Here is a 27,627-nt window from a genome sequence, read left to right as displayed (position 1 = left end):
CGTGTGCCAATTTCTATTGAGCTAAATCGGCCCCATTTATATGCACATGAGCAAGATTTGCAATCTTAGCATCAGCCGCAGGTATCGTTATTGCAAAGTCACAGTCATGACTTTGTGACCTTCCCCAGTTGGCCTGGCTGCCATCGGCACAGGCTGTTTGTATTTGCTGTCACCGGTATTTTCAGTCTGAGGCCATGATGAAACTCCCGTTGCTAGGAGAGTTTCACTGCTGCCAGCATAAGTTCTGTTCCGTTACAGTGGCACTCTTGCCATAGGAGGCAACCCTTTAAATGATGCCCGAGAGATTGAAATTTGGGGCAGTTTCATCCCATCTCCTAGCGGATACGAACTGAAATAATTTAGCAGGAATTAGCATTAAATTATAGTTGTTATTCATTGGCAATCTGATTCTGAGACACCTTAAAAGTAGCTGGTGTGGGAAATGGAAATATTCCTGAAGTCCATGATCAGATCAGCCATGATCGTATTGAATGGCGGAGCAGGCTCAAGGGGCCGAATAGCTTACTCCTGCTTCTATTTCTTATGTTCTTATGTTTATCACACTAGTGCTCGACTGAGTTTGGGGTTAAGACAGGTTATTCAGGCAGTGTTGAATGACTCTCCCTGTTTCCCTGTTTGTTACAGGGTAGATGGTGGGAGGATGTTTCCCCTGGCTGGGGAGTCTAGAACCAGGGTCACAGTCTCAGAGGTGTCTAATGCAGGCCACATTTGGTTGTGAGGCCACTGTGATGTTTAAATGTGGTGTAAATTTATACTACAATAGGAAAGGAAGACTTGCATTTCTATAGCGCCTTTCACAACCTCAGGACGTCCCAAAGTGCTTTGCAGCCAATGAAGTACTTTTGAAGTGTACTCACTGTTGTAATGTGGTAAACACAGTAGCCAATTTGAGCACAGCAAGTTCCCACAAACAGCAATGTGAAATTGAGCAGATAATCTACCTTTTTTTTTTAATGTTGATTGAGGGATAAATATTGGCCAGGACACTGGGGATAACTCCCCTGCTCTTTGAAATAGTGCCATGGGATCTTTTACATCCACCTGAGAGAGCAGAAGGGGCCTCGGTTTAACATCTCATCCGAAAGACGGCACCTCTGACAGTGCAGCGTTCCCTCAGCACTGCACTGGGAATGTCAGCCTAGATTTTTGTGCTCAAGTTCCTGGAGTGGGACTTGAACCCACGACTTTCTGACTCCGAGGCGAGGGTACTACCCACTGAGCCACAGTTGGCAATGATCATCGTTCAGCTGGATTTTCCTCTCTTGTTCCTCTTAGATTCTAAATACACACTCTTCCTCCTCCCCGCACGCTTACTGTGTTGACACTAAGACTTATTACACTGTCAGCTAAGCTGCCTTTTTATTGGGTTTAGTGAGGTGTATGTGCTACTAGCTTCCCACGCACAGCCGACAGAAACCCCAGCGTAAACATGTTGAATTCACTCCATTCCTGGGAATGAGTCCGAGTCTCTCCAGTAAGTGGTGCTGCCGGTGCTGCCGGAACTGTCAATGATAGGGATGGGCATGTGTAGACCGTACCCCTATATATTTGTGCTAAAGTTACACAAATAAAAGGAAGACCTGGCATTTATTTTTTTATTTGTTCACGGGATGTGGGCGTTGTTGGCAAGACCGGCATTTATTGCCCATCCCTCATTGCCCTTGAGGTGGTGGCGGTGAACCGCCTTCTTGAACCACAGGGGGCAGTTAAGAGTCAACCACATTGCTGTGGGTCTGGAGTCACATATAGGCCAGACCGGGTAAGGGCGACACATTTCCTTCCCTAAAGAACATTCGTGAACCAGATGAGTTTTTATGACAATCCGGTAGTTTCATGGTCACCATAACTGACACTTGCTTTTTATTCCAGATTTATTTAATTCAATTTAAGTTCCCCAACTGCCGTGGTGGGATTTGAACTCATGTCCCTGGATCATTAGTCCAGGCCTCGGGATTACTTGTCCGGTAACACAACCACTATGTTACCATACCCCTATATATATAACACCTTTCACAATCACAGGACGTCCAAAAGCTCTTTATAGCCAATGAAGTACATTTGAAGTGTCATCACTGTTGTAATGTGGGAACTTTAGAGCGATGGGTCACTGGTGATTTTCCCAGAGGGCAAGCTGAGCGCCATTACTATGGAGTTTTCCTGAAGGTGCAAAATCTACAAGCGAGTGAAACCATTGCAGCTCGTATACCTTATAGCAGCATCATCTGAGGCCATGGGCCTGGGGCCACCATCCTCTGGGTTGAGGAGAGACTGAGAGAAACCTGTAAAAGGAGAGAGAAGTAACAGTATTTTACATTGGCTTTCTCATTGAGGGAGACCTCAATGATGACTGGAGTGGGAAATGGACGACTTTACACTGGTGCAGCAGGCACATAAGGTAGATTGTTTGGGGGAGAGTAGAGGGAGATTTAGCCTGTAGGTGGCCAGTGTTTTACCCAACCTGTGAGTGCTTGAGGGAACAAAAGGTGTGACTGTTCTCGTGCTCAGCACGGACATCCTACATTGAGAACAGAAGCTCACTAAAGCTCTTTTAAAGTTGTCTGCCATTGCTTGGCAGGCCACATTGTTCGCACGCCAGACACGAGACTCCCAATGCAAGTGCTCTACGCGGAACTCCTTCACGGCAAACGAGCCAAAGGTGGGCAGAAGAAACATTACAAGGACACCCTCAAAGCCTCCCTGATAAAGTGCAACATCCCCACTGACACCTGGGAGTCTTTGGCCAAGGACTCCCAGAAGTGGAGAAAGTGCATCCGGGAGGGCGCTGAGCACCTCGAGTCTCATCGCCGAGAGCATGCAGAAATCAAGCGCAGGCAGCGGAAAGTGCGTGCGGCAAACCTGTCTCACCCACCCTTTCCCTCAACGACTATCTGTCCTACCTGTGACAGGGACTGTGGCTCTCGTATTGGACTGTTCAGTCACCTAAGGATTCATTTCAGGAGTGGAAGCAAGTCTTCCTCGATTCCGAGGGACTGCCTGTGATGATGATGATGATGATGATGAATGTGGACCATTAAACCATAAGTTTAAGATGTTACACCACAGTTCTACAGCAATTCCTTCAACCCTATCTCTCATGATGTGGAGGCACTGTTGGAAGAGTGACTTGGTTGGAAAGTTCAGATGCATGTCGGACAAAGAATTGGCCTAGGTTGTCCTCGATACCTTTACCAGAGCTGAATCTTGACTTTTATGAGGGAAGGGAAGAGGGACAGAGGGGCATAGATTTAAAGTAATTGTTAGAGGGGAGTTGAGAACTTTTTTCACCCAGAGGGTGGTGGGAGTCTGGAACTCACTATCAGTTTCTGCCTCTACCACCTTTCAATCAGTGCATTCAAAAAGTACTTGGATGCACACTTGAAGTGCCGTAACCTACAGGGCTACGGACCTGGAGCTGGAAAGTGGGATTAGGCTGGATAGCTCTTTTTTGGCTGGCACAGACATGATGGGCCAAATGGCCTCCTTCTCTGCCATAAATGTCTATGATTCCATGAGTGTGTTAATGAGACCTCAGCATCTGCCAGTAACATCTGGACTCGAGTTCTGGCTGCGAAGGCCCCGTGGGTAATCTGAAACAATTATAGCTGACAACATGGTTCGGTCTGAAAGGCCAAAGGAGGACCAGGTGGCTGAGGCCCTTTGCACCAGAGGAAGCCTTAAGGGGAAAGGAAAGTGTAGGAAGTGTACACTTTCCCACATAAATAGTCCTTTATTGTTGGACTTGGGGGGCGTTTTTGAACAAAATAGGCGATTACATAATCAAAATGAGTGCATTTAATAAAATCAGGACCAGATTCCTGGTGCCACCATTTGATTTGATGCATGTTCTGGGGAAACAGGCGTGAAGCTTTCCGACCTTACACGAAAATCGTGGCGACAGTTGGGTGTTGAAGAGACAGCTGGTCGTGAGATTTTAGTGCGTTGTAAAAAAAGAATCACAATCCCTGTAATAGGTGGCATCTCTGTGATATCGCCAGAGTAACCGGCAGCCCTCCTCCTGACACCTGAAAAGTTATTTTTATGTCTGATATATCTTTTAATTGCTTTATTATAGGCAGGCCTTTGATATATTAGAACTGGAGAGGTATGTTCAGACAAAGAAAGAAAGACTTGCATTTATATAGTGCCTTTCATAACCACCAGATGTACCTATGTGCTTTACAGCCAATTCAGTACTTTTGGAGTGTAGTCACTGTTGTAATGTGGGAAATGTGACAGCCAATTTGCACACAGCAACTCCCACAAACAGCAATGTGATAATGACCAGATAATCTGTTTTTGTTATGTTGGTTGAGGGATAAATATTGGCCCCAGGACACCGAGGATAACTCCCCTGCTCTTCTTCCAAATAGTGCCATGGGATCTTTTACGTCCACCTCAGAGAGTAGACAGGGCCTTGGTTTAATGTCTCATTCAAAAGACGGCACCTCCGACAGTGCAGCGCTCCCTCAGAACTGCCCCTCCGACAGTGCAGCGCTCCCTCAGTACTGCCCCTCCGACAGAGCAGCGCTCCCTCAGCACTGCACTGGAGTGTCAGCCTAGATTTATGTGCTCGAGTCCCTGGAGTAGGACTCAAACCCACAACCTACTGACTCAGAGGCGAGTGTGCTGCCCATTGAGCCACAGCGTGAGATTCAGACTGAGCAAGTGTGACACAGGTTGCAAACGCTTTGAAACACAGGGAGCCGTGGCTATTTTTCGGAGCGGGGCATATTAAAATCATTACATTTTGAAAGCAAAGTGAGGGATGTTCCTAATGTCGGGCAGCCCTGTACTTTCCTGCGTCCTGCAGTGACAGGGCAATGGGGCCAGATTGCAGGTTGGGAACATGCACCTTCAAATCCACATGGCAAGGCCCCTCTGAGAAGCCAGGTTCTGCTCTGCATTTGAAATTTTTTTTTTAATATCATGTGAAAAGTTGAGGAAAACTTCCATTGATCTCAAAATGAATCAATTTAGAGGGGCCGCACCATTCACAGCGATAAATTTAAAAGTCGAGAGTAAAGCTCCGCTCATCCTCAAATGAGTCTCAATTTACATGTTTAACAAAATCTTGCATTTTGATGCTGTGTTATATTAACATTAACTTATTGAAAAGCATCGTTTCCTGAACTATCCTTTCCAATGAATTTTGTGCTGATCACTATGCTAAACTTGTACTGAACCTTGGTTAGACCACATAGAGTACTGCATACAATTCTGGTCGCCATATTATAAAATGGATATAGAGGCACTGGAGAGGGTGCAGAGAAGATTTACAAGGATGATACCAGAAATGGGAGGGTATACCTATCAGGAAAGGATGAACAGGCTGGGTCTCTTTTCTCTTGAAAAGAGAAGGCTGAAGGGTGACCTAATAGAGGTCTTTAAAATTATGGAAGGTTTTGATAGAGTGGATACAGAGGGAATGTATAACTAGAGGCCATCAATATAAGATAGTGACCAAGAAATCCAATAGGGAATTCAGAAGAAACTTCTTTACCCAGAGAGTGGTGAAAATGTGAAACTCGCTACCACAGGGAGTGGTTGAAGCGAATAGTATAGATGCATTTAAGGGGAGGCTAGACAAACATATGAGGGAGAAGGGAATAGAGGGTTATGCTGATAGATTTAGATGAGGAAAGACGGGAGGCTCGAGTGCAGCATAAACGCCGGCATGGGACTAGTTGGGCCGAATGGCCTGATTCTGTGCCATATATCCCATGTAATCCTATGATCAAGGTGAGGGATTTTATTCCTGAGATGTGGAACTCTTTCCCATTTGTTTGGCAGCATCGCGCACTCACAGTTCAGGCACATCATGGCTCAATGCAGAGCAAAGCTCTCTCTACTCTGCGCCACCAATGTGTACCAGCCCTACTGCGCCAGTGTGGTATTCCCATTTCTGACACCAGCCACCCTGTGGCCTCGCTTCCTGATAGGCAACACAGTGCCAAGGACCCCCAGTAACCTGGGATATGAGGTGGTAGAATATGAATTGGCATCTGCCATCCATGTGCCAGTGCCCCATCTCGGTGTGCTGAACAGATCCTGGTATAACCGCTGAGATGGCGAGCTATGGAACTTGGCACCAAAGACTTGACTCATTAACCAGGGAGAAATTGGAGCCAGCAGGTTTCTGGTGGGAAAACAAATGTTGCACAAATAAATCTCCTAAATACAAGTCCTGTCGTATCCGCAGCATATTTTTAATATCTTTTGAGGTTTTTTTTGTTTGAAAAGTGGTTATACAATCTGTCCAAGGCATTCATGAGAAGCTCAAGGCTTTCTGCGCGTCTGCTGGCTCTTGTCTCCACAGGTGGGTGAAGGTGATGCATGTTCCATGAAAACCGCCCTGTCTTCACAAACCTAAAGGCAAAAGGAATGCCTCGCCCAAATGGCCATTGTTCATGCGTGAGCCGAGGCGGCGGATGTCTGACGGCTGCTTGAGCTCGGGGGCGGGGGTGGGATGTGAGATTAGCCTGATCCTGCCCACTCTCAATCTCCACACGTGTGCATTTTCCAGCAGCCGTTGGATCGCAATCAAGAGCAGCAGCCCTGGTTGTTTTTTTCCCTCGCCCTCCGTAGCTCAGTGAGACCAATTGTAACTCGCTCTACTCGTCACAGGCTGGGGATCGAACCTGGCACGATACAGCTCTATGTGGCCCACTTCCATATTGGGCAGTGCTTTTAACAAAGGAACTATTGTGGCAGCCGTATTAGACCCCCTTTTAAACAATGTCAAACCTTCAGTATGAAAATTTCATTCTTTAAATGATTCAAAAGCAGTAGGTTGTGGATTCAAGTCCCACACCAGAGACTTTAGCACAAAAATCCAGGCTGATACTTCAGTGCAGTGCTGAGGGAGCGCCGCACTGTCGGAGGGGCGGTACTGAGGGAGCACCCCACTGTCGGAGGGGCAGTGCTGAGGGAGCGCCACACTGTCGGAGGGGCAGTACTGAGGGAGCACCCCACTGTCGGAGGGGCGGTGCTGAGGGAGCGCCGCACTGTCGGAGGGGCAGTACTGAGGGAGCGCCGCACTGTCGGAGGGGCAGTACTGAGGGAGCGCCGCACTGTCGGAGGGACAGTACTGAGGGAGCGTCCCACTATCGGAGGGGCAGTACTGAGGGAGCGCTACACTGTCGGAGGTGCCGTCTTTTGGATGAGATGTTAAACCGAGGCCTCGTCTACTCTCTCAGGTGGATGTAAAGGATCTCGTGACACTATTTCGAAGAAGAGCAGGGGAGTTATCTCTGGTGTCCTGGCCAATATTTATCCCTCAATCAACATAACAAAAACAGATTATCTGGTCATTATCACATTGCTGTTTGTGGGAGCTTGCTGTGCGCAAATTGACTGCTGCATTTCCTACATTACAACAGTGACTACACTCCAAAAGTACTTCATTGGCTGTAAAGCGCTTTGGGATGTTTGATGGTCTTTCTTTCTTTCCTTCTTTCTTTCCTTCCAAAAATATCCATTCTGGAGTTGATAAAGTGAGGGTATGCATTGGCAACATGCCCGCCATTTTCCAACATGCGCGGGCAGAGGGTGAGGTTCTTGCCACCAACGTGTACTTGCCAAATTTTGGCCTGGATATCACCAAGTCATTTTGCAAGATGTTAATACCCAAGCCTTTACAATAACAGACTGCGAGCAGTCTCTTTCCTGTTGTACATCTGCTTGGTGTCCATTTGGTCACGACCTGAAAACCATTTCCTATTCAGGAGATGCTGAGCAAATCAAATTAACTGACAGCTCCCAAGAGGCAGCATCCTATCCCATACCTTGCCACACCAATGCATTAAAGACTATCTTCCTGCAGTCCTTCAAAACATCCAGCAGCATTTATAAAAACGGGCTAGAAATTCGTCGCGTGCGGTGGCGCAAAACGCCAGTGTCGGATTGGCTGCCCGTTATACGCAGCTCCTGAGATTCAGCGCCATGGACTGCAATGGAACCGCCACACCCCGAGACGAATTTCTAGGCCGTTGAATCATAAAGCGTAGAAATTCCGATCGGAGAGGTTTACCGGAACAGGCGTTAACCCAAAGCAGGAATCCAGTGTGAGAGCATTATGCGCTCCCACATACATTTCCCAGATCAGAATTCCTACTAGAATACGTCGTCGTGTAGACTGGCTGGTTTTCTTGAAGCTATCTTCCTGTTCATTCAGTACAGTTAATACTTTGATTGCAAGGCTGGGCTATAAATAAGAATGACAGTATATGCGGGTCCAATCATTTTTAAAATCATGCCATTTGACACTAATTTTTTGGCTTTGAACTTAATGAACCGAAATTAATACAATTAGATCAGACTAATTTTGTTCTGTTATCCATAATTTGCTATTCTGTTTCGCATCATGAATGTATCCAGAGTTCGATTGCTGGCGGTCAGACTCCAGGCAGTAATTGAATCAAGAGGCTCTGAAGTCATGGACTGTGAATGGAAAGCACAAACATAGGAACAGGAGGCCATTCAGCCCCTCGAGCCTGTTACATTAGGAACAGGAGGAGGCCATTCAGCCCCTCGAGCCTGTTACATTCGGAACAGGAGGAGGCCGTTCAGCCCCTTGAGCCTGTTACATTAGGAACAGGAGGAGGCCATTCAGCCCCTCGAGCCTGTTACATTAGGAACAGGAGGAGGCCCATTCAGCCCCTCGAGCCTGTTACATTAGGAACAGGAGGAGGCCATTCAGCCCCTTGAGCCTGTTACATTAGGAACAGGAGGAGGCCATTCAGCCCCTTGAGCCTGTTACATTAGGAACAGGAGGAGGCCATTGAGCCCCTCAAGCCTGTTACATTAGGAACAGGAGGAGGCCATTCAACCGCTCGAGCCTGTTACATTAGGAACAGGAGGAGGCCATTCAGCCCCTCGAGCCTGTTACATTAGAACAGGAGGAGGCTATTCAGCCCATCGAGTCTGTTACATTAGGAACAGAGGAGGCCATTCAGCCCCTCGTGCCTGCTCCGCCACTTAATGAGATCACGGCTGATCTGCGACCTAACTCCATATACCCGTCTTTGGCCCATAATCACTCAATACCTTTGGTTGATAGAAAGCTAGCAATCTCCGATTTAAAATTAGCAATTGATCCAGCATCAATTGCCGTTTGCGGAATAGAGTTCCAAACTTCCACTACCCTTTGTGTAAAGAAGCGTTTCCTAATTTCACTCCTGAAAGGTCTGGCTCTAATTTTTAGACTAGGCCCCCCAAGTCCAAGACACACAACCAGCAGAAATAGTTTTTATCCTGAAAACTTCGATCAGATCACCCCTTAACCTTCTAAATTCTAGGGAATACGACCCTAGTTTGTGTAATCTCTCCTTGTAACTTAACCCTTGGAGTCCGGGTATCATTCTGGTAAACCTACGCTGCACTCCCTCCAAGGCCAATATATCCCTCCTAAGGTGTGGTGCCCAGAACTGCTCACAGTGCTCCAGGTGTGGTCTAACCAGGGCTTTGTACAGCTGCAGCATAACTTCTACCCTCTTCTAATCTAGCCCTCGAGATATAAAGGCCAGCATTCCATTAGTCTTTTTGATTCTTTTATGTACCTGTTCATTTCATTTTAATAATCTATTGTACCTGGGCAAAGTAGGTTATGTCATCAGAACCTTCAGATTCCATTTTATTTATTAGTTCATGGAATGTGGGCGTCGCTGGCAAGGCCATCATTTATTGCCCATCCCTAATTGCCCCTTGAGAAGATGTCGGTGAACTGCCTTCTCTACCACAGAAAGTTGTTGAGGCCAATTCACTAAATATGTTCAAAAAGGAGTTAGATGTAGTCCTTACTACTAAGGGGATCAAGGGGTATGGCGAGAAAGCAGGAATGGGGTACTGAAGTTGCATGTTCAGCCATGAACTCATTGAATGGTGGTGCAGGCTCAAAAGGCCGAATGGCCTACTCCTGCACCTATTTTCTATGTTTCTTGAACCGCTGCAATCCGTGTGGTGAATTGTGACCCAGCGACGATGAAGGAATGGCCAATATATTTCCAAGTCAGGATGGTGTGTGACTTGGAGGGGAACTTGGACTGATGGGGAGGTGGTGTTCCCATGCGCCTTCTGCCCTTGTCCTTCTAGGCGGTCAAGGACACGAGTTTGGGAGGTGATGCCGAAGAAGCCTTGGCGAGTTGCTGCAGTGCATCTTGTAGATGGTACACACTGCAGCCACGGTGCGCCGGTGGTGGAGGGAGGGAATGTTGAAGGTGGTGGATGGGATGCCGATCAAGTGGGCTGCTTTGTCCTGGATGGTGTCGAGCTTCTCGAGTGTTGTTGGAGCTGTCTGCTTTCTGCTGCCCTTTACAACCTTTAGCGCATTTTTAATTATATTCATGATTACAAATATATAAAAAAAATGATGTTTCTAATTTTTTTTTCTCTTAAAAGAGATGCCTGTTTTCACAAGCTTAAAGTCTCTTAAGTACTCAAAGGGTTAAGGCTTGCCTGCTCCAGAATGTCCTTGTAAGTCCAACTCCGGTCCAATGTGGATTGAACAGGACGCTGAAAGTGCAGCAAGTTAGTGGGAGTGACCTGAGAGTCAGTCATGCAGACTGCAGGATGGTGGAACAATAGGAGTCCTTCAGCACAGTAAAACCTTCGGCGATATGGTTTGTACATGGGAAATAAGAGCTTGTACATTTTATGCCACTTCATCCTCTGCTTCCTATGTATTACTGCCCGAATTAGCAGCCAATTCTTAATTCTAGCCTTTCCTCCTTATCGGAACGGAAGTAAGATAGTCACATGGTCGGGAGTACAGAGTTTGCAGAGTCTTTTGGCATAAACAAGGTTGTGGAATTCCGTGCAACTTTTGCACTCCCTGAGTGCTGAACATGCACGTTTCAATTGCTCATTCAATTTTGCTCCAAACCACAGGCCAAGGGTTCGCATAACTTGAGTCCGGATGACTCTCCAAAGGCCTGCAGGAACATTTCTGCACTAAGGTTCAAAATTTAATCCAATTGGTTTCAAAAGTACTGTCAATTAAGTAAGGACCTTTGATTCGGGTTGGGGGAAAGACTTCTTTGATCATTCATTAACAAAGAAAGACTTGCATTTCCATAGTGCCGGGCGTCCCAAAGTGCTTTACAGCCAATGAAGTACTTTTGGAGTATAGTCACTGTTGTAATGTGGGAAACGCGGTAGCTCAACCTGCGCACAGCAAGCTCACACACACAGCAATGTGATAATGACCAGATAATCTGTTTTTTAGTGATGTTGATTGAGGGATAAATATTGTCCCCAGGACACCGGGGAGAACTCCCCTGCTCTTCTTTAAAATAGTGCCATGGGATCTTTTACGTCCACCTGAGAGAGCAGACGTGGCCTCGGCTTAACGTCTCATCCAAAAGATAGCACCTCCGACAGTGCAGCACTGCACTGGAGTTTAAGTGCTCATGTCCTTGGAGTGGGACTTGAACCCACAACCTTCTGACTCCGAGGCGACTGTGCTACCCACTGAGCCACAGCTAATGTGATTATATATGGAAGGGAATCAGGTCCTTTAAACGATGTGACAGTCAGTGGTGTGATCGTAAAAGGGTTTCACTGAGTCACCAGAGTTAGTAATGGTGTCAGTGCCGCACATAGCTATGAAATACTGCAGCGAATTCAGGCCCAGAGTGATCTCCTGGACTATATTCGATCGCCGAGATGAGTCGGGGAGGAATTTCCCAGATTCCCCAAATTGGCCTGGGTTTTTAATCTGGTTTTTCGCCTTTCCCAGGACATCACATGGTTTTGAGTGGGGGTGGAGAGTGTACATGGAAAGGATATAGAGGCACTGGAGAGGGTGCAGAGAAGATTTACAAGGATGATACCAGAAATGCGAGGGTATTCATATCAGGAAAGGATGAACAGGCTGGGTCTCTTTTCTCTTGAAAGAGAAGGCTGAGGGGTGACCTAATCGAGGTCTTTAAAATTATGAAAGGTTTTGATAGAGTGGATACAGAGAGAATGTTCCCACTTGTGGGGAAGAGCAAACTAGAGGCCATCAATATAAGATCGTCACCAAGAAATCCAATGGGGAATTCAGAAGAAACTTCTTTACCCAGAGAGTGGTGAGAATGTGGAACTCGAAGCAAATAGTATCGATGCATTTAAGGGGAGGCTGGACAAGCATATGAGGGAGAAGGGAATAGAGGGTTATGCTGATAGATTTAGATGTGGAAAGACGGGAGGAGGCTCAAGTGGAGCATAAACGTCGGCATGGACTGGTTGGGTCAAATGGCCCGTTTCTGTGTTGTATATCCAATGTAATTGTGATACACAAGGTATCACAATTGTGTGGGACATACTGGATGGACCAGAGGTTCTTTACCTGTCTGCCATTGTTCGTATGTTCGTAACTCTGCCATTATTTACTCTGTCTCATGAAACTGTCAGTAAAAGAACTGTACAGGCCCGATAATATGGTCGCCACAGAGCACTGCTGATGCGAGCACTGTTTGGAGGCTTCAGTCACATGATGGTGAGCCTGTTCAATTAAAATGTGTTCAGGAACTCCATGACCTTTGTGCTTGCTGTCTTGACCCCATTGAGGCGGGCTCGGTACCTCGAGTGCAATGGAAGCCTCAGGCCTTCACGCCAGAGAATACAAAGGGTCCCGATGCACTTCAGTGTAATGGGTGAGGGCTAACGTGTTATTGAATTTCCACTGGAGTTTGACTATTGGCCCAGGAATGACTTTGCTGATTTAATAGATGAATGCTTAATGCATTCATGTGACATGCCCCTGTCTGCTATTTTAACTGAGGCTTTAATCTGTTTGTTTTGGCTTTGTTTTTGTAACTTCTGGTCTCTTGTCTCTTATTCAGAGACATTTGGTGGCCGGTTTTAACCCGACTCACTCAGCAGAAATCTGGCGGGAGGACAATTAAAATCGCCCTGGCTCTCGCCTGTCCAAAAGCCGCCATGATCGCAACATCTGCGATTTTAACCTGCTCTCCTGAGCAGGCAGCAAGGACATGTGCCCGGAGCCAACAGGATCCTTCTTTACATGGGCATGTTGTGGCCCGATGACATCATTGCGACCCGACTGGAATTTTAACTCCGGCCTGAGTGGGGAATCTGCCTGGAGTTAAAATCGGAACTGGGATAGATCTTGACTTAGTGCAACAGTGTAAAACGGGCGATAGTGAGTTGGTAGTCTGTTTTAACCCCTCCCCATTTTCATTTCCGTTGAAGTTAGGGGTAGGCTTGCTCCAGTATTAAGAACATAAGAAATAGGAGCAGGAGTAGGCCATACGGCCCCTCAAGCCTGGTCCGCCATTCACTAAGATCATGGCAGATCTTCAACCTCAACTCCACTTTCCCACCTGATCCCCATATCCCTTGATTCCCCTAGACTCCAAAAATCTCGATCTCTGTCAGAAATATATTCAATGACCCAGCCTCCACAGCCCTCTGGGGTAGAGAATTACGAAGATTCACAACCCTCTGAGTGAAGAAGTTTCTCTTCAGTCCTAAATGGCTGACCCCTTATTCTGAGACTGTAGTAAAGGCGTCTTCACCCTGCTGTCATTTTGGCGGAAGAGCAGGGCAGACCCCAGACAAACGGTGTGTGCTCCGTTTTCTCTGAGTTTTCCTGGCTCTTCTGTCGAAGTAACGGTGGTCGAGCGGGAGAACCTCTGCGGAGATTCACCCCCCCCCACCCTCGCTTATTTTTTGGGGGGGTGAGCGGTCCCTTTAAGTGGCTGGGCAGTCCATTCAAATTTTCGCGAATGCGCGGTTTCTCCCACATAAAAGCTGGTGAGCGGCCTGTGCGGGACCTCCAGACCTGCCACGCAGATTAGTGGGAACATTGCCCCGCCCACGTGACTAAAATAGGAAAGAACTCCATCGTTCAGGTCTAATGTCGCTCGCTTTAAGAAGAAATTCTATTTAAACAGAGTACATGCAAATAACAACATGAGCCCCAACGAGACCCAACATTCCTGTTAAAAATCCTACTGCGCCAAATGACAAGTGGGATGCATTACTCAGCCTTTATTGTCAGTTTTGGCCATATGAAGGTCTGCATTAATATCAGACTGAGAGTTTGGTCCGTAACACGTCACGGAGATCTCACGCTGTGGAAATGATTATAAAGCCTTCCCGAGCTGGCCAAGCAAGTTATGATGCACAAGGGCTCCCCACACCCTCCCTCAATGGATCAGGGATTGGCACCAGAAAACCATGTCTTAAATTGAGAAAAGCTGTGCTCGTGGACAAGTTCTTGTTTTACTCAGAGCTAACTAGACCCCAGTCGTTGTACGATGAAACCGACTGCATGAATAAATCCATATATTCTGCCTGCAGTTGTCCCTGTTTCTCTTTACACTTCTTGCAGTTTGTTTGCCACCTCATTTTTTTGGGGCCTTCTCTCTTTCTGCCTCTTTCCCTGTATCTTGACTTTCTCTCTGGATCTGAGTCTTCCTCCCTCTCTGTCTTTGTATCTCCAGCAGACTCCTTCACTCTCTGTAGTTCTGTATTTCTCTCTCTGTCTGTCTCTCTCACTCCCTGCCTCCGGCACTCTCACTGTCTCAACACCTGTGTTTCTTGTGCTCTCTTTGTATCTGTCCCTCTCTCTCTCTTTCTGTATCTGTCAAGTACTCTCTCGCGTGCTCTCTCTGTAGTTGTAGACCTCGGGGTAAAAATCTGTCTCCGGCACTGGCAAAATTGGGCGGGTTTTGACATTCTGATTATTGCGAGATATGGAAATAACATTGTTTAAAGGAGCTTTGTCACCCCAGTAAAATGATTACGGAAGTGTTTTCATAACCTTGGTAAATACATGACAGTGAGATTTGTGTCACAGTTAAAGAAAGACTTGCATTTATACAGCACCTTTCAGGATGTCTGAAACCGCTTTACAGCCAATGAAGTACCTTTGGAGTGTAGTCACTGTTGTAATGTAGGAAACGCGGCAGCCATTTTGTGCGCAGCCAGCACTCACAAACAGCAATGTGATAATGACCGGATAATCTGTTTTTGTTATGTTGATTGAGGGATAAATATTGGCCAGGACACCGGGGAGAACTCCCCTGCTGTTCTTCAAAATAGTGCCATGAGATATTTTACATCCACCTGAGAGCAGATGGGGCCTCGGTTTAACGTCTCATCTGAAAGACAGCACCTCCGACAGTGCAGCCCTCCCTCAGTACCGCACTGGAGTGTCAGCCTGGATTTGTGTACTCGAGCCCTTGGAGTGGGAGTTGAACCCACGACCTTCTGTCTCAGAGGCAAGAGTGTTACCCACTGAGCCATGGCTTACACTATTGGTCAGAAAGTCGATTATTTGAATCTCTGGTGTTTGATATCCTGGTGACGCATCGCATTTTCACACACGATTCCTTCAAAATCACTACAGGCCATCTTTAAATTAAACTAGAAACAGAATAAATAACCAAAACTCAGAAATGATGTGCGCTCATTACAGAGCATCAGTGAGATAGGGACCAGAGATGCTGTGTAGACAAGTGGTGTTCACTAACCTTTGACCTCATGTCAATAAAGTTAATTGAGGTAAACAATTGAAGGTGAGGCTGGTACGAATTCACATGTCTCTTTTCTGTTTTACAGCCTGGTAAGGTCGATCCCCCGAGTACTCACAGCTTTAAGGAGAAAGCATTTAAGAAGAAGAAGCACTGTGCAGTATGCAAGCAGCCGATCACATCACCGGGGATCTTATGTCGTGGTAAGTAAGGCCCCGTAGATGGAGAATAGAATTCCTATTAAACATCGAAACTTCAAACCGGTTTTCTGAGAGGAAAGAGTCTATCAATGTCTGACTCCGCCTCACTTTTCTCACTGGTGTCAGCCGTCTTTTGGATGTGACGTTAAGCCAAGGCCCCGTCTGCCCCCTTAGTACTGAGGGAGCGCCGCACTGTCGGAGGGGCAGTACTGAGGGAGCGCCGCACTGTCGGAGGGGCAGTACTGAGGGAGTGCCGCACTGTCGGGGTGCCGTACTGAGGGAGCGCCGCACTGTCGGAGGGGCAGTACTGAGGGAGTGCCGCACTGTCGGAGGGGCAGTACTGAGGGAGCGCCGCACTGTCGGAGGGGCAGTACTGAGGGAGCGCCGCACTGTCGGAGGGGCAGTACTGAGGGAGCGCCGCACTGTCGGAGGGGCAGTACTGAGGGAGCGCCGCACTGTCGGAGGGGCAATGCTGAGGGAGTGCCGCACTGTCGGAGGGGCAGTACTGAGGGAGCGCCGCACTGTCGGAGGGGCCGTACTGAGGGAGTGCCGCACTGTCGGAGGGGCGATACTGAGGGAGCGCCGCACTGTCGGAGGGGCAGTACTGAGGGAGCGCCGCACTGTCGGAGGGACGGTACTGAGGGAGCCCCGCACTGTCGGAGGGGCAGTACTGAGGGAGAGCTGCACTGTCGGAGGGGCAATGCTGAGGGAGTGCCGCACTGTCGGAGGGGCAGTACTGAGGGAGCGCCGCACTGTCGGAGGGGCAGTACTGAGGGAGTGCAGCACTGTCGGAGGGGCAGTACTGACGGAGCACCGCACTGTCGGAGGGGCAGTACTGAGGGAGCCCCGCACTGTCGGAGGGGCAGTACTGAGGGAGTGTCGCAGGGGCAGTACTGAGGGAGCACCGCAGTGTCGGAGGGGCAGTACTGAGGGAGTGTCGCAGGGGCACTACTGAGGGAGTGCCGCACTGTCGCAGGGGCGGTACTGAGGGAATGCCGCACTGTCGGAGGGGCGGTACTGAGGGAGTGCTGCACTGTCGGAGGGGCAGTACTGAGGGAGCGCCGCACTGTCGGAGGGACGGTACTGAGGGAGCCCCGCACTGTCGGAGGGGCAGTACTGAGGGAGCGCCGCACTGTCGGAGGGGCAGTACTGAGGGAGCGCCGCACTGTCGGAGGAGCAGCACTGAGGGAGCGCCGCACTGTCGGAGGGGCAGTACTGAGGGAGCGCCGCACTGTCGGAGGGGCAGTACTGAGGGAGCGCCGCACTGTCGGAGGGGCAGTACTGAGGGAGCGCCGCACTGTCGGAGGAGCAGCACTGAGGGAGCGCCGCACTGTCGGAGGGGCAGTACTGAGGGAGCGCCGCACTGTCGGAGGGGCGGTACTGAGGGAGCGCCGCACTGTCGGAGGGGCGGTACTGAGGGAGCGCCGCACTGTCGGAGGGGCGATGCTGAGGGAGCGCCGCACTGTCGGAGGGGCAGTACTGAGGGAGCGCCGCACTGTCGGAGGGGCAGTACTGAGGGAGCGCCGCACTGTCGGAGGGGCAGTACTGACGGAGCGCCGCACTGTCGGAGGGGCAGTACTGAGGGAGCGCCGCACTGTCGGAGGGGCAGTACTGAGGGAGCGCTGCACTGTCGGAGGGTCAGTACTGAGGGAGCTCCGCACTGTCGGAGGGGCTGTACTGAGGGAGCGCCGCACTGTCGGAGGGGCGGTACTGAGGGAGCGCCGCACTGTCGGAGGGGCGATACTGAGGGAGCGCCGCACTGTCGGAGGGGCGATACTGAGGGAGCGCCGCACTGTCGGAGGGGCGATACTGAGGGAGCGACGCACTGTCGGAGGGGCGGTACTGAGGGAGCGCCGCACTGTCGGAGAGGCAGTACTGAGGGAGCGCCGCACTGTCGGAGGGGCAGTACTGAGGGAGCGCCGCACTGTCGGAGGGGCAGTACTGAGGGAGCGCCGCACTGTCGGAGGGGCAGCACTGAGGGAGCGCCGCACTGTCGGAGGGGCAGTACTGAGGGAGCGCCGCACTGTCGGAGGGGCAGTACTGAGGGAGCGCCGCACTGTCGGAGGGGCAGTACTGACTGAGCCCGCACTGTCGGAGGGGCAGTACTGAGGGAGCACCGCACTGTCGGAGGGGCAGTACTGAGGGAGCGCCGCACTGTCGGAGGGTCAGTACTGAGGGAGCACCGCACTGTCGGAGGGGCAGTACTGAGGGAGAGCTGCACTGTCGGAGGGGCAGTACTGAGGGAGCGCCGCACTGTCGGAGGGGCAGTACTGAGGGAGCGCCGCACTGTCAGAGGGGCAGTACTGAGGGAGCACCGCACTGTCGGAGGGGCAGTACTGACGGAGCACCGCACTGTCGGAGGGGCAGTACTGAGGGAGCGCCGCACTGTCGGAGGGGCAGTACTGACGGAGCACCGCACTGTCGGAGGGGCAGTACTGAGGGAGCACCTCACTGTCGGTGGGGCAGTACTGAGGGAGCCCCGCGCTGTCGGAGGGGCGATACTGAGGGAGTGCCGCACTGTCGGAGGGGCAATGCTGAGGGAGCGCCGCACTGTCGGGGGGGCAGTACTGACGGAGCGCCGCACTGTCGGAGGGGCAGTACTGAGGGAGAGCTGCACTGTCGGAGGGGCAGTACTGAGGGAGTGCCGCTGTGTCGGAGGGGCGATACTGAGGGAGCGCAGCACTGTCGGAGGGGCGATACTGAGGGAGCGCCGCACTGTCGGAGGGGCGATACTGAGGGAGAGCCGCACTGTCGGAGGGGCGGTACTGAGGGACCGCCGCACTGTCGGAGGGGCAATGCTGAGGGAGTGCCGCACTGTCGGAGGGGCGATTCTGAGGGAGCGCCGCACTGTCGGAGGGGCAGTACTGAGGGAGCGCCGCACTGTCGGAGGGGCTGTACTCAGGGAGTGCCGCACTGTCGGAGGGGCGATACTGAGGGAGTGCCGCACTGTCGGAGGGGCGATACTGAGAGAGCGCCGCACTGTCGGAGGGGCAATGCTGAGGGAGAGCCGCACTGTCGGAGGGGCGATACTGAGGGAGCGCCGCACTGTCGGAGGGGCAGTACTGAGGGAGCGCCGCACTGTCGGAGGGGCAGTACTGACGGAGCACCGCACTGTCGGAGGGGCAGTACTGAGGGAGCACCTCACTGTCGGTGGGGCAGTACTGAGGGAGCCCCGCGCTGTCGGATGTGCGATACTGAGGGAGTGCCGCACTGTCGGAGGGGCAATGCTGAGGGAGTGCCGCACTGTCGGAGGGTCGATACTGAGGGAGCGCCGCACTGTCGGAGGGGCAATGCTGAGGGAGTGCCGCACTGTCGGAGGGGCAATGCTGAGGGAGTGCCGCACTGTCGGAGGGGCAATACTGAGGGAGCGCCGCACTGTCGGGGGGGCAGTACTGACGGAGCGCCGCACTGTCGGAGGCGCAGTACTGAGGGAGAGCTGCACTGTCGGAGGGGCAGTGCTGAGGGAGTGCCGCTGTGTCGGAGGGCCGGTACTGAGGGAGCGCCGCACTGTCGGAGGGGCGATACTGAGGGAGCGCCGCACTGTCGGAGGGGCGATACTGAGGGAGCGCCGCACTGTCGGAGGGGCGATACTGAGGGAGTGCCGCACTGTCGGAGGGGCGATACTGAGGGAGCGCCGCACTGTCGGAGGGGCAGTACTGAGGGAGCGCTGCACTGTCGGAGGGGCTGTACTCAGGGAGTGCCGCACTGTCGGAGGGGCAATGCTGAGGGAGTGCCGCACTGTCGGAGGGGCAGTACTGAGGGAGAGCCGCACTGTCGGAGGGGCAGTACTGAGGGAGTGCCGCACTGTCGGAGGGGTAGTGCTGAGGGAGCTCCGCACTGTCGGAGGGGCAGTACTGAGGGAGCGCCGCACTGTCGGATGGGCAGTACTGAGGGAGCACCGCACTGTCGGAGGGGCAGTACTGAGGGAGCACCTCACTGTCGGTGGGGCAGTACTGAGGGAGCCCCGCACTGTCGGAGGGGCAGTACTGAGGGAGTGTCGCAGGGGCAGTACTGAGGGAGCACCGCACTGTCGGAGGGGCAGTACTGAGGGAGTGTCGCAGGGGCACTACTGAGGGAGTGCCGCACTGTCAGAGGGGCAGTACTGAGGGAGCGCCGCACTGTCGCAGGGGCGGTACTGAGGGAATGCCGCACTGTCGGAGGGGCGGTACTGAGGGAGTGCTGCACTGTCGGAGGGGCAGTACTGAGGGAGCGCCGCACTGTCGGAGGTGCCATCTTTCGGATAATACGTTAAACCGAGGCCCCATCTGTTCTCTCAGGTGAATGTTAAAAAATCCCCGGCACTATTTTGAAGAAGAGCAGGGAGTTATCCCCAGTGTCCTGGGGCCAATATTTATCCTTCAATCAAAATCACTAAAATAGATTATCTGGTCATCATCACATTGCTGTGTGTGGGAGCTTGCTGTGCGCAAATTAGCTGCCGCGTTTCCCACATTACAACAGTGACTACACTCCAAAAGTACTTTATTGGCTGTAAAGCACTTTGTGATAGCCTGAGGTTGTGAAAGATGCTATATAAATACACGTTCTTTCTTTATGTTAAGAGTATGAGCTCCTCTTTGGCCATTGCCTTTCAGGCCATCCTCTCCAGGCCAGGCAGCAACTATGATGGGCAGTGTCCATGGGTCACTTGCTTTCAAATTTTCCTCTGCTGGCTCAGAGATGCACAACTCTCTGTCGGATTTTCTAAAAAAAATGTTGGCCTCTGTTTAGCGCTTCCCAGCAACAGCCTGGCTGGGGTTACAAACCCACAGGGCAGGGAAGCATGGGTGCGAGGCTAGGCCCCATCACTCAGTCAACAACAGCAACAATACCTTGCATTTATATAGCGCCTTTAGCGTAGTAATTACTTCACAGGAGCGATTATCAACAGAATTTGACACCGAGCCTCATGAGATATTAGGGCAGGTGACCACAAGCTTGGTCAGAGGTAGGTTTTACGGAGGGTCTTAAAGGAAGAAAGAAGCGGAGAGCTTTAGAGAGGGAATTTCAGAGCTTAGGACCCAGGCAGCTGAAGACACGGCCACTAATGGTGGAGCGATGAAAATCAGGGATGCGCAAGAGGCCAGAATTAAAGGAGCACAGAGATCTTGGAGGATTGTGGGGGTGAAGGAAGTTACAGAGATAGGGAGGGGCGAGGCATTTGGACACGAGGATGAGAATTTTTTAAAAGGCACTGTGTATTTGAGCTCCAGTGCACTCTGCCACCATCAAAACCCCCTTTTCAAATCCAGGGACTGTTGTACTTGGCTGAGCCTAAGATTCAGTAGGGAGAGTTTACACACATACATCAAATGCAGACATTCATTGTTTTACCGTGGTTTGTTGAATTTAGAAAGTGAAATGCAGGGAGGTCATGGGCTCTTGGCATACGCTATTGCTCCATACGTCATTAAAACAACATAATCATAGAATGATACAGCACAGAAGGAGGCCATTCAGCCTGTGCCTGCGCTGGCACCAATTAATTCCACTCTCCATGCTCTTTCCCCAGAGCCCTGCAAACTTTTCCTTTTCACATATTTATCCAATTCCATTTTGAAAGTCACTATTGAACCTGCTTTCACCACCCTTTCAGGCAACGCAGTCCAGACTACTACAACTCACCGCGAGTGGGAACAGTTTCTCCTTATTTCCTCATATATTTATTGCATTCTGCGAATCGGGATTTTATTCTTGCCCCTTATTTGAAAGGCTGGGGTTTCAGGATTTTGAGAAGACCTCCAGATATGGAGATGGGGGTGACACTACAGCATAGCACCAAGTATCGGAGAGCAATAGGCCAGCTCCTGAAATAACTAAAACATGATAACGGGGAATGACATCTGGTTTCAAGAGCCCGCCCAGCTTTCAGAAAATTGGCAATCTGTCGCTCCAACCCACAGCATCTCAATGCTGATCAACACAGTTTATTGTGATATTTATTACGCTCTTGCACCCAAGTGGAAAATATATTTACTGAAGTGCTGTCAAGTGTGAGAAAGTTATAGAGATGGTACCATGTAAGATGGAGCATGTATCACTGAGAAGGGGGGGACACCAGCAGGTGCTTGTATCACGGAGGATTCCTCCTCCGTTTCGGCTGTCCTCAAAAGTTTGTCACCATCTTCCGTCTGCTCCACGGTGACGTGCAGGCCGTGATCCTGACCAATGAATACATCACAGGCCCAACCCACATCCGAACTGGGGTCAAGTAGGGCTGCGTCATCGCACCAACACTCTTTTCGATCTTCCTTGCTGCAATGCTACATCCCACTCTCAGCAAGCTCCCCTCCGGAGTAGAGCTAAATTATAGAACAGATAGGAATCTGTTCAACCTCCGCCGTCTCCAGGCCAGATCCAAGGTCGTCCCATCCTCTGTCATCGAACTACAGTACACAAACGATGCTTGCGTCTGTGCACATTTGGGAGGCCGAGCTCCAAGCCATCGTCAGCACTTTCACTGAAGCGTACGAGAGCATGAGCCTTACGCTAAACATCCGTAAGACAAAGGTCCTCTACCAACCTGCCCCCGCCACACAGCACTGCCTCCCCGCTTATCAAAATCCACGACGAGGCACTGGACAACGTGGACCATTTTCCATACCTCGGGAGCCTACTATCAGCAAGAGCAGACATTGACGACGAGGTCCAACACCGCCTCTAGTGCATCAGTGCAGCCTTCGGTCGCCTGAAGAAGAGAGTGTTTGAAGACCAGGACCTCAAATCTGGCACAAAGCTTATGGTCTACAGGGCAGTAGTGATACCCGTCATCCTATATGGCTCAGAAATGTGGACTATATACAGCAGACACCTCAAAGCATTGGAGAAATACCACGAGCGCTGCCTCCGCAAGATCCTACAAATCCATTGGCAGGACAGATGCACCAACGTCAGTATTCTCGCTCAGGCCAATATCCCCAGTATCGAGGCACTGACCACGCTCGATCAGTCCGCTGGGCAGGCCACATCGTCCGCATGCCCGACAAAGCAAGCGCTCTACTCTGAACTCCTACATGGCAAGCGAGCCCCAGGTGGGCAGAGGAAATGCTTCAAGGACATCCTCAAAGCCTCCTTGACAAAGTGCAACATTCCCACCGACTCCTGGGAATCCCTGACCCAAAACTGCCCAAAATGGAGGAAGTGCATCCGGGAGGGTGCTGAGCACCTCGAGTCCCATCGCCGAGAACATGCAGAAAACAAGCACAGGCAGCGGAAGGGGTGTGCATCAAGCCAGACTCCCCACCCACCCTTTCCTTCAACCACTGTCTATACCACCTGTGACAGAGACTGTAATTCCCGTATTGGACTCCTCAGTCACCTGAGAACTCACTTTTAGAGTGGAAGCAAGTCATCCTCGACTCCGAGGGACTGCCTATGATGATGATGATGATGACACCAGCAGGAGCCTAAAGCGACGGTAATGGTTTGAGTCTGGTGCGTGCTCAGAATGTCACTCTCTTGACCCAATCTCTCTCTTTCTGGTGCTGACTAGCCTGCTGTACAGGCCGGCATTAGCTGTTTAAGAACAAAAGAACATAAGAAATAGGAGCAGGAGTAGGCCATACGGCCCTCGAGCCTGCTCCGCCATTCAATAAGATCACGGCTGATCTGATCATGGACTCAGCTCCACTTCCCCGCCCGCTCCCCATAACCCTTTACTCCCTTATCGCTCCAAAATCTGTCTAGCTCTGTCTTAAATTTATTCAATGTCCCAGCTTCCACAGCTCTCTGAGGCACCAAATTCCACAGATTTACAACCCTCAGAGAAGAAATTTCTCCTCATCTCTGTTTTAAATGGACAGCTCCTTATTCTAAGATCATGCCCCCTAGTTCTAGTCTCCCCCATCAGTGGAAACATCTTCTCTGCATCCACCTTGTCAAGCCCCCTCATAATCTTTTACGTTTCCATAAGATCGCCTCTCATTCTTCTGAATTCCAATGAGTCGAGGCTCAACCTACTCAACCTTTCCTCATAAGTCAATCCCCTCATCTCCAGAATCAACCCAGTGAACCTTCTCAACTGCTTCCAAAGCAAGTATATCCTTTCGTAAATATGAAAACCAAAACTGCACGCAGTATTCCAGGTGTGGCCTCACCAATATCCTGTATAACTGTAGCAAGACTTCCCTGCTTTTATACTGCATCCCCTTTTCAATAAAGGCCAAGATTCCATTGGCCTTCCTGATCACTTGCTGTTTTAAGTGTCGTATTTCCAGCAGACACTGTTTTCTTTCTATTTGTGAGCTGCGGAACAAGGTAAATGAGCACTGTGATCCTGTTGAAATGAAATAAATCATATGACACGCCACTGATAGTTAAACGGGCTAGTTCTTTAAAGAAAAATTACGAAATGAATTGGAAATTCCCTGACTGTAACTTCGACCGGGAAATATCTTTCATTCCAGTAAATGCTCCTCACCCACTCATTTAACTGTGTGAACCTGATACATGGGTTGAAGCGGTGAGATGTAGCCAATGAGTGGAAGCTGGGCGGGTACTTGCAGATTGCCAATCAAGCGTGTTTGTGTATCTGCAGTCTCCAGCATGATGGACCGCACCATTACTACCTGTCCACCAGTGCATGGCATGTTTGCCACATGTTAAATCGTTAAATAGTTGCTTAGCCAATGGGTTATGCTGAATCACAGCTGCTAGGTTAAGGAGGATGTTTCCCCTGGCTGGGGAGTCTAGAACCAGGGGTCCTGTAACAGGAGCGTCTGAAAAGAGGAGAGAGAGGCGGAGAGGTTTAGGGAGGGAGTTCCAGAGCTTGGGGCCCAGGCAAGTGAAGGTACAGCCACCAATGGTGGGGCGATTATAATCAGGGATGCGCGAGAGGCCAGAATTAGAGGAGCGCAGACATCTCGGTGGGGGGGGGGGGGGGGGGGGTTGTGGGGCTGGAGGAGGTTACAGAGATAGGGAGGGACGAGGCCATGGAGGGATTTGAAAAGGATGAGAATTTTAAAATTGAGGCGTTGCTTAACTGGGTCATTGAATATATTTAAGGCGGAGATAGACAGATTTTTGAACGATAAGGGAGTGAAGGGTTATGGGGAGCGGGCAGGAAAGTGGAGCTGAGCCTAAGATCAGATCAGCCATGATCTTATTAAATGGCGGAGCAGGCTCAAGGGGCCAAATGGCCTACTCCTGCTCCTATTTCTTATGTTTTTATGGAAGCTAATGTAGGTCAGCGAGCACAGGGGTGATGGATGAGCGGGACTTGGTGCGAGTTAGGACATGGGCGAGTTTTGGATCACCTCTAGTTTACGTCGGGTAGAATGTGGGTGACCAGCCAGGAGTGCGTTGCAATAGTCAAGTCTAGAGGTAACAAAGGCACGGATGAGGATTTCAGCAGCGGATGAGCTGAGGCAAGGGGCAGAGTCAAGCGATGTTACGGGGGTGGGAGTCAGCAGTCTTGGTGATGGAGCGGATATGTGGTCGGAAGCCCAGCTCAGGGTCAAATATGACACCAAGGTTGCGAGCGGTCTGGGTCAGCCTCAGACAGTTGCCGGGGAGGGGGATGAAGTCGGTGGCTGGGGAACGGAAGTAGTGGTGGGGCCGAAAACTTCCCAATAAACCCAGTGCTCAACCCAGCACACAGGCCAGAGGCTGACGGGAGTTCTGGCGCACAGAGTGAAGCAAAATTCTAATTAATGACCCACTGTAAATACACAATAGGATTGGCACATAAAGAAAGGAAATTCAATAAAATGACCTTTAATAGAGTTTGGACTCACTAGCCACATTAAGAGTGCCAGCTGAAGTGGAATGTCAGAAATAATCAGCAACTCCTCCCACAGATGATTTATGATACGCCGCAGAACTAATGACCAATCTACAGCACATTTCCATACTGTAAATGGTGTATAAATTATACTTTACCTTGGTTTTAAAGGCTAATTTTGCTTGGCTTGAATGTGGCCAGTTAGTCTTGTTCTCCAGTGTGAAAACAGTCACCCTCTTGTATTCCTTCTAAATCACCACACAATGGGCCCAAGTTTCCACATGATTTGCGCCTGATTTTTAGGAGCAACTGGTGGAGAACGGACTATCTTAGAAATCGCAATTCTCCACATTTTTTTTTCTGCAGTTCTAGTCAGGTAGAACAGTTCTACTTTGGAACAGAATTTTTTCTTCAAAAGGGGGCGTGTCCGGCGACTGACGCCTGATTTGAAAGTTTCCACAGTGAAAACGTACTCCAAACTAAAGTAGAATGGAGCAAGTGAAGATTTTTGTAGAACTGAAAAAACCTGTTCTACACATTAAAAAAATCAGGCGCAGGTTACAAATTAGGCGTCCAGAACGAGGTGGGGGGGGAGAGAACTCATTAAATTCTACAATAAATCCTTATTTATACTTCTACAAATATTATACAAATAAATCCAACCTGAATAAACATTTATAAGCAAAGAAAAGATTAAATAAACCATCTTCCTACCTGTGTGAAAGTGCTTCAGGCACGGAGAATTCTGCAGGCGTTCGTTCCCGCGGGGAGAAGGAAACAGCCGTTTTGTTCCCGCGGAGGGGAGGGGGGGGAAATTAAACAGCCGTTTTGTTCCCGCGGAGGGGAGGGGGGGGAAATTAAACAGCCGCTTTGTTCCCGTGGAGGGGAGGGGGGGAATTAAACAGCCGCTTTGTTCCCGCGGAGGGGAGGGGGGGAATTAAACAGCCGCTTTGTTCCCGCGGAGGGGAGGGGGGGGAAATTAAACAGCCGTTTTGTTCCCGCGGAGGGGAGGGGGGGGAAATTAAACAGCCGCTTTGTTCCCGTGGAGGGGAGGGGGGGGGGAGGAGGAGACAGTGAGAAGGCTGCAAGTGCTGATGTGCTGATGGCAATGTGCTTTTATTAAAAAATGTTCAAAAATTAAACAGCTACAAAGAACTACAAAAATGGCCGAGTGCCAATGTTTTTTTCACACTGAGCATGCGCGAACGCTCCAACGCGCACGCGCAGCGTTGCCGGCAGGAAAAAAACTAATTTAAATAGTACCCGCCCCCTCCCACTTACAAAATCGGCGCGAGTGTAGGCTCCGCCCCCCTGGGCGGCGCAGACAAGGAGCTGCAGAACGCTCCAGAATCGCGAGTTTTTTTTCCGGCGCCGTTTTAGGCGCGAAAAACGGGCACCCAGCTCGGAGGGGCGCCCGTTTTTTATCATGTGGAAACTTGGGCCCTATGTTTCCAGGGTCCCTGGCTGTGCCTCTCCAGGACCGGGATCAGTTTTACTCTTTCGGGTAAATTTAGAGAGGCTCCATGCCAACGGAGGCCTGAAATTTGAGCGCCTGACAGTAGGCTCGTTAAAATATACCAATTCTATGTGAAACGGGTGCAGCCCAAATTGTGACGGCTTTGAGCGAGGCTCCGTCTTTAGCACAAGCCTCACCCCTAAACATTCGCCACAGTGAACTGCTCGGGGCCTGAAATAGGCCCCATAGGAAGAAGAGAAGTTTTTTTTTAATTGTTTATTTTTTTTTAACCTTTTTGATGCATATTACTCCAAACATTAGCTAGTTTTGCTGGCTAGGCCTCCATTTTTGCATTTTTGTTTTAGCATTGGGAAGGCCGAAGCCATTGTTTTCAGCCTCCGCCACAAACTCTGTTCCCAAGCAACTGACTCCAGCCCTCTCCCCAACTTCTGTCTGAGGCTGAATCACACTGTTCACAACCGAGGTGTCATATTTGACCCTGAAATGAGCTTCTGACCACATATCCGCAGCATAACTAAAACCGCCTATTTCCACCACCGTAACGTCGCACGTCTCCGCCCCTGCCTCAACTCATCTGCTGCTGAAACCTTCATCCAACCTTTGTTACCTCCAGACTTGACCATTCCAACGCATTCCTGGCTGGCCTCCCACATTCTACACTACGTAAACTTGAGGTGATCCAAAACTCGGCTGCCCGTGTCCTAACTCGCACCAAGTCCCGCTCAC

General features: G+C 50.3%; 1 protein-coding gene across 5 annotated transcripts in view; it reads left to right on the top strand.

Annotated features, from left to right (window-relative positions):
- The window catches only part of LOC139240955 (tensin-2-like), a 344,077-nt gene that overhangs the window by 131,311 nt on the left and 185,139 nt on the right, over positions 1-27,627 (top strand). For all 5 annotated transcript variants that reach the window (XM_070869537.1, XM_070869535.1, XM_070869540.1 and 2 more), the window contains exon 2: positions 15,592-15,706. In XM_070869537.1, coding sequence (XP_070725638.1) covers positions 15,592-15,706 — 115 coding nt within the window. The remainder of the gene's footprint in view (positions 1-15,591; positions 15,707-27,627) is intronic.

The sequence above is a fragment of the Pristiophorus japonicus genome, chromosome X (assembly GCF_044704955.1).
Source record: "Pristiophorus japonicus isolate sPriJap1 chromosome X, sPriJap1.hap1, whole genome shotgun sequence".
Classification (NCBI taxonomy): Eukaryota; Metazoa; Chordata; class Chondrichthyes; family Pristiophoridae; genus Pristiophorus; species Pristiophorus japonicus.
This window is presented reverse-complemented; position numbering and strand designations above follow the sequence as displayed.